At 42.6% G+C, this 7,500-nt stretch overlaps 1 protein-coding gene across 1 annotated transcript; it reads right to left on the reverse strand.

The window, feature by feature from the left end:
* Positions 1-231: 231 nt before the first annotated feature.
* EAPP (E2F associated phosphoprotein) lies at positions 232-6,622 on the reverse strand. The gene is made up of 6 exons (XM_074909865.1): positions 6,517-6,622; positions 5,679-5,860; positions 4,273-4,371; positions 3,791-3,914; positions 2,309-2,434; positions 232-850 (listed from the first exon to the last, which is right to left on the reverse strand). The coding sequence occupies exons 1-6, from the start codon at positions 6,588-6,590 to the stop codon at positions 586-588; spliced, it is 870 nt and encodes a 289-aa protein (XP_074765966.1). The 5' UTR covers positions 6,591-6,622; the 3' UTR covers positions 232-585.
* Between the last annotated feature and the right edge of the window lie 878 nt (positions 6,623-7,500).

A 7,500-nucleotide genomic window follows, 5' to 3' on the forward strand; every position in this document is an offset into this window, starting at 1 on the left:
CCATGCCAGAAAGATCCATGCCAGCAAACTCAATATAAGCTAATCTTCCACTATGTATAAATAAAAGTTTCCATTTTTGAGATCTTAATGGGCCAAAATTCCAAATATGATGACAATTCCTTCTTTATCAAACCTACCTGTGTGCAACTCTACCAAGAATACCAGCCTAAAGAAGCCAAACATCCTGACTGAGAGTTGTTTACCACGTGCCATAGAAATGACCAATGCAGCTATGGAAAACCAGTTACTATACAGTATTTATTCTAAGCAGCAGTTCTAATACATGAGATAACAGATAGTATATATACAGGGAATGATCATAATACACAGATCTTACATTGTATTTACAAAATTTTAAATTCTCAGTGATGCAACCACCTGACAGCATGAAAGAACAGTGCTCTCAAAAGCACGCAGTTAACTGTATTGCTTTTGTAAACTCTTCAAAAATCCAATCGCTATAAAGTTATCTGATGAAAATGCACATTTAAAAATACATATTTAAAAAAGGTTAATATGACTGCATTTCCGATACTTCACACAGTCTTATAACAGTGCAGGATTTTTTTCCCCTGCTTTTGCACATTAGCAATGGCTGGCTAGAACATTGAAGAAGTGAAAAACTTCATCTTTATCCATTACTGCCACTTCAGTTGAGCATTCAGTACATAATACTGGATGATACACTTCCTCCTCTTCTTCATTTGATTGTGTAGAGGTAGTTTCTTTGCTGTGCTTCATTTTCTTACTTCTTTTCTTTAGCTTCTTTCTGTATTTCAGAATTTCCTCTTTCTTAACAATGCAGTTCATCACAAACATTGCTCTATATTGTGTCTTGTAAGATTCATGTCTACGGAGAAGGAGAGAAAATGCAAGTCATACCATTAGTAAAACTCTGCTTCCAAGAAATCAGTTATCATCATTGGAAATGGGATTAAAGATAAGAAGTACCATGCCAAAGAGCTGAAAGCCAAATAAATACAAAGTTTCATAAACAATATGGAAGTCACAACTACAAAAATAATTTAAAAAATAGAGTCGTAGCCATTGGTCTTGCTTTTAAGGTGTTTTTAAAAACATGCTGAAATAAACACCCTGGAGTACAATGGTACTGGTATTACAGAATTATGCATTGCTACGTATAGCTGATGATAGGCAAAAGATCATGACCGCAAATGACTCAACTACTGGCATTTATATCCTAAAATGTCTTGCAAGCCTGAAATTCCTTATTTATAAATAGCAAACATCGACACATCCCACTTGAAAAGCACGTCTATAATAAAATATAAGATGTAGTTTCAGCTGTCATCAGTATAACAACTGCATAGCTGGAGTACGTAGCAAAATTCAGGGCTGCAATTCAATTCAACACAATGTCCCTCAGGCTGCAGTTTTACAGCAGCCTAAACCAACATAACAGGTGGCTGCAGAAGTCCTATCTCGACTTCTGCTGGCTTTACTGCTTGCATAACACTGTGCCAAACCATTTCAGTTTATTAAGCCCACAAAAGACCCGCTGGACAACAAAAATGGACCATTTTCTGTCAGCAAACTGAAATACTTAAGTACAGAACAGGGTCTAGGAGTACCAGAGCCAGCAAAGGGAAGAGAGTGAGAAACAGCCCCCAGTACTTAAATGATTTTAGGCTGCTGTGGAATTTCATCCTCAATCATTAAAAGTAGTCAATAAATGAGAGGTAGTTTACTCCTCAGCTCAAAAGATTTCTTTCTCCTTTACTGCCAGTTCCAGAGTCCTTTCCTTAGCATGGGTCAACAGTACTAACTAGGTTTGCAGTGCAGTCAGATACCAGAGAGCTGCAAAACACCCCATGGATTCTCACCTAAATGCTTTCCAGGCACTTTTAAATGTAACTACACTCAAAACCACAACTGCTAAGACTCAAACCAAGTAAGAATACACTATCTTGATTTTGCTTAATCCTCCCCTAAACAAGGCACTTTTACACAAAAATAACCGGAGTAATTTTATGCCTCTAAACATCAACACAATATTAAAAAAAAAAAAAAAAAAAATCAGCCTGAACTGCCTGTTTTAGTCTCCATGATTAAGTAGTTTACCTTCTCCACTATGCTAAAGGTCTACCCTGTTCTTCCTCATCTCCACGTTGCAGGTCAAACCAATCATCTTTCTTACAAACTAGCATTCACCCCTAAATCTGCTTCACATACACCTGCCTTCTTTACCACCTCGCAAGACAGACTTGATCAAATTGAATAAACTAAAAATACTAGTGACTGAAAAAAAAAGACATTACAAAAAGACGCCTTATTGTTTGCTAATTACCTCTGGCAGTCCAGGCATAACGTTGTCATGCAAGCAGGACAATTCAAAACAGCATCACTGTTTGGAACAGCTGAAGGTTTTGGCTGCTGCTGCTGCTGCGGCAGCACTCTTCTTTGATTACGGTACCTACCGATTCAAGAAAGAAGGAGAGACAAAAAGTGAAATTACATGCCCTTACTGTCAGCCATATCAACTCAACTGTCAAACCTTTTTTATATTAAAATACACCAATTAATATTTGTCTCCTTCTGGATACCCTTTTCCCTAACTCAAAGGACACAAATAAATAAGCTGCGGGGAAAAACGCTAACCAGTACCTTTCCATTTACTCTGTACAGAGAATTTTCACGTCTTGAGACAAATACATCTGGCATGAGAATATGTGCTTAACCACCTGTCCTGGGTTGCAGTGTATTCTATTACCATCCTCATGAGCTGTCGAAATCAGGTGGGGCAGTGTTTCTTTGCTTCCCCCCCCACCTGCAGACTATCTTTCTGCTAATGGCCCATCAATGCCATGCAGCATGACTCATTATCCCATTGTGAGATGCTCCACCCAAGGGGAGAAAACCAGCATTCCATCCTGGATATAACCTGAGATTCTGAATACCAGAGAGGCTCTCTTTTTCACGGGGTTTCCAGAGGAGAGGAGCTACTTAGCCACCACTGGACTTTCCTGAGGAAGAGCAGATTTTTTTTTCCTACAGAATCACTGCTTCGGGGGGACTGCAGCCACCGTTCTACCAGACTGCCACCACCACCCTGATTAACAGGGTGTCAGGTCGTATCCTGACTCTGTTAGTTTAACTCAGTGTTATCTGCCTTTATTTTGTGTTTTTGTTTTTTTTTTTTTTTCTCCTTATTAAATTGTTATTCTGACTTGGTGTCTCCCACTAGTTTGTTTTCAAACTAGCACACCACCTTCTCCTCTGATGAGACAGGTATCTCAAGTGCAATCCCTGCAGGCATAACATTATCCTTTTCAACAGATTTACATGGAGAATTTTACTTCTGCTGCAACAACCATTTTTTTACTTCACCCTTAAAAAAACCTCTCAGTAAAGCATCTTTGTGCTATGCCTGTTTTATCTTAACATTTTGTGGCTTGCTAAATTCATAGATTTCCAAAATTAGAAATAAAATATTTAGCAGGAACAGATACTAATTTAGCAATCAAAGTATCTCACAACCTCTTCATCCACAGCATGGTTATCTACATACAAAACTGGCATACAGAACTAGAAAGTCTTGATTTTTAAAAAAATTGCAAGTTTTAGAATTGTGTAATTTTGAAGACTTCACTTCTACTACACAGAAGCCTGTAAAAATTTTATGTCTAAGTTTAATATGCTGTAAATTCTAAATAATATTCTCACTGTATGGACTTGACAGTATAGGCTTTTTCTCTATATTCCCCATTTTTGCTTAAATTTTTCAGTTTATGTTAAACATCCTACAGTTCAAATTTTTATGGTCTCTTACCTCCTCCTCTGTGAGTCCACCCAAGCTTGGTCTCTACTGTCTTCTTCTGGGTCATACAGCAGTTCATCATTGGAAAGAATCCGACGCTGCTGATGTCTTCTGTTTTTCCAGACATCCTGTGTAACTTGAAAGATTTGTGCAACCACATGTGACATCCGTCAGACATATAATGATTCTCTACTTAAATAATCAAAATATCAGTTTTTCAGTTTTCCTTTTCCATACTCGCAATAAACTTAAATAACTACACAAAGGTCTAGTTCATCTCTCCTCCAAATGCACCACCCCAAAGCCTTAACGCACCTTATGTACACAGGGATGCATCATACAATTCCAAGAACTACACTGAGATGATATAGGCTGGTAATGGTCCCCAAAAGGTCACCTTCAGGAACCCTGATCCCCCCCAAGAGATTCTACAGGACCTGAGAGGGTGAAGGCTACCGTGAAGATGTCCTCCTCTCTTCTTCTCAGATATTTACCTATTTTATCTTCATCCTCTGAATCAGAATCGAAGTAAATGTCATCATAGTATTTTGAAGTGGTGGCAGGTGCAGTCTGCCCAGTACTTGAGGAAGTACCTGTGCGTGGAGTTAGAGAGAAGTGGTAAGAACACCCTACCAAAAGGATAGCAAGTATACAGCCCAGAACAAACCTTCATTTCTAAGTTACGCTACCCAGGAGTGCTCTGCTTTATCTGGGGGTGTTAAGTAACAGCTCTCCCAATTTATTCCCACATCCTGATCATCCACTTCGCTCGTGTTACTTCATTTACAGATGCTCTCTCAGAACAAAGCTGCTCACTTCCTCTGAGACAAACATCAGGTACAGTTCAAATGGAAGCTTTCTCCAAGATACACTCCCTTTAGGCACAGAGGATACCACATCAAATACGCCTGCCTCTGTCCTATATAATCCACACATCTTGGACACTCCACAAATCTTTTTGTCATGTGAAAGAAATACAGATGTGACACATTGCTTCACAAACTTTGATTACAATAAAATTCACTAAAAAAAAATCCCCCAAAATTTCAGGGCCACAGAAGTTCAAAAAAGACCCAGATGGATTGCCAATCATGTGTCACAGCCTGTCTGCAGCAAAAATTCTATTATGTGCTGAATGGACTGCACAACCAAAACCTAAAGAACAAATCTGCCCATAACACAGATAAAACTAACAAACCTGCTAGTCAAGTCCCTACACTGAGGTGAATACTACACTGATTCTCCAGGAAATTAAGAACACTTCACTAGGTATTTTGTAATAGGTAGAAAGAACAGATGCTCTTCAAATACCAAAGCAATTAATCTCTTGCACCCATAGTACACAAACTCCAGAACACAGATGTTATGTACATGTCATACATCCTCACTAGAGTTTTACAATTTGATGTAACAATTATGAGCAGGTAAGGGAGGAAGAGATTAATATTGTTCCTGATTGATTCTGCCAGCTGATTTGGGATTTTAATTTACCATGTGCATTCCTTTCTTCAAGAAAGGGCTCCAAATCTCGACAGCCACCTGGAGCCAATAGACAAAGTACAAGAGACCACAACCTGCTCAAGACGTTTCTAAGATACAACTTAAACCAAAGAAATATTGGAAAAAAGGTGACTGAAAGCAACAGAGAGAAATCATATTAAAGCAAGAAATCAAAAGTGCAGAAACATCAAGTCTTAGAAAAGTTTAAAGAGAGGCATTCACTGATGCGGCACCTGGTGACCATTTCTGCAGAAGCAATCAGCCATTTTTTCCTGTTGGCTTCCAGCAGCACTGGACTACCATCACACACCTCTAGCCACAAGAATAAAACATTAACTTCACACCTTAACTGGACACCACTCACAATTTCATATGCAAGCAGCTGTTAGAAAGCATTTACCCATTTCTGGTGATTTCCATTTGCCTTCCAAAGTCCTCATGGTGGTGTCCAGTTCCGCTTCCATCTCCTTTTGGAACTCATCATCACTGGAAGACTCACTCTCCCCAGTCAGGCATTCCCGAATCAGCTTCCGCTTCTGGTCGGGAGTGCCGTGTAAGAGCACATCCACCTCATCTTCCGAGCTACAGATATCGAAGTGTTACACACCGAATTATGATAACCAGCTTAAAACACTTGAGTCATTTGGAGAACGAACATCTGAATGTGTAGGAGCATTAGGAAGCACTTATTCGTTTATTTATGGGAAATGCATTTGTGAAAATGTTTTATTTACTAGCTTGCTGGTGTTAAAACTCCGCAAAGGAGTTTCAGCTGACTGGCTGCGGGCTGCCGCTCCGCCTCCGCAGCTCTGCTCAGCGGCTCCGTGCAGGAGCAGGGCCCTGTTTACACACTAGCGCTTACGGGGTCAGAAGTGTAAATACGCCCGTTTCAAGGGAGAAAATCGCCGCGGCTGCACCGAGGCGATCCTCCGTCAGCCCCAGGGCGGCAGCCCGCGGCCCGGCCCGGGGCCGTGAGGGAGCCACGCCAAGCAGCCCCGCCGCACACCGCAGGGCGCCGCCGGCCTCGCCGCCCGCGGAGGAGCCCAGCACTCGGGGCTGCCGCCGCGCCAGGCCCCGCCGAGCCTCCCCGGAGCCCGGCCAGCAGACGCCAGGCGAGAGCTGGAAGCGGCGGCCCGCTGCCGCCGGGACGGAGCCCCCCCGGCCTGCCCGCCCGCCTCAAGGCGAAGAGCAGCGACAAGCCGCCCTGGGCCCGGCCAGCGGCGGGGGCTCTCCAGCACCTGCTGAGCGCTCGCTCCTCGTCGCTGGGCTCCTCCACCACGTACGGGTCATCCTCCTCCCTCAAGCAGCTCATGGCGACACCCGCCCGCGGCCACCGCCCGCCCCTTCCCGCCCCGCCCCTTCCGGCCCCCACGGCTTCCGGCCGCTCTGGGGCCGCCCCGCCGCCAGCCCGCGGGAGGGGGCGGGCGGGGGCCCCGTCTTCCTTTTCTCTTGAGAGGTGCAAGCGCTCGGGTCACATTTTAAATATTTTTCTTCACGGTTACAGAGCCAGGGCTTAGAGCTTTAAGAGACACACCCAATACCAAGAGGCTTTAAAAAAATTTAATGAGCTAGTAACACTGAACAGCAAGGACTAATCTAAAAACTGTTCCCACATCCTACTTAAAATATTTACAATTCCGTTAACCGTATATACATTGAAATCTTTGTCCCTTGTAGTCTATTTATAGATGAGTTCCTTAGGAATTATACCTGTTATATCTGGAAGATGAACAGCACAGTATTAGTGTAGTAGCCATTGCTGGGAAGTATTATACACACTAGAGGAGCTGCTAATGACCGCTGGGCACCGGTAATCTGAGGCTACACCTGTGCAACTCAACGCACAATGCAAACAGCAGGTTCAGCTAAGAAACTTCTCTGCCTTTGAAATGTTCTGATGTGCAAGGCAGCAGGGTAAGCATACTACAGTGTACAATTCACCCTACTGGAGAGAAAAAAAACCAAAACAAACCTCACACCTCTGTGCAGTACAGGGAGTCTGTAATCACAGAGACATTGACTTACATGGATCAGCGTCTCCAAACAACCCATTCACCCAAAATTCTGCTGCTCCACTGAAGGTCTACAAACCCCAAAACAAAGCAGCAATCCCACTGAAGAGCAGTTCATCCAGTAAAGCCTAATTTTATGACATCTACACAACAGAACAGCACCTCTTGGAAAAGTTCCATGGTTCAAGTAAGAGACACAGAGCAATACAA

Source organism: Athene noctua, chromosome 6, assembly GCF_965140245.1.
Source record: "Athene noctua chromosome 6, bAthNoc1.hap1.1, whole genome shotgun sequence".
Classification (NCBI taxonomy): Eukaryota; Metazoa; Chordata; class Aves; order Strigiformes; family Strigidae; genus Athene; species Athene noctua.

What these genes read in the sequence shown, in the direction of transcription:
- EAPP (XM_074909865.1), bottom strand. Translation starts at nt 6,590, where the DNA reads ATGAGCTGCTTGAGGGAGGAGGATGACCCGTACGTGGTGGAGGAGCCC. An exon ending in GAGGAGCGAGCGCTCAGCAG is followed by an intron (nt 5,861 to 6,516) that starts GTGCTGGAGAGC and finishes CGATATCTGTAG; the next exon opens with CTCGGAAGATGAGGTGGATG. An exon ending in TTATGCCTGGACTGCCAGAG is followed by an intron (nt 851 to 2,308) that starts GTAATTAGCAAA and finishes CCTTCTCCGTAG; the next exon opens with ACATGAATCTTACAAGACAC.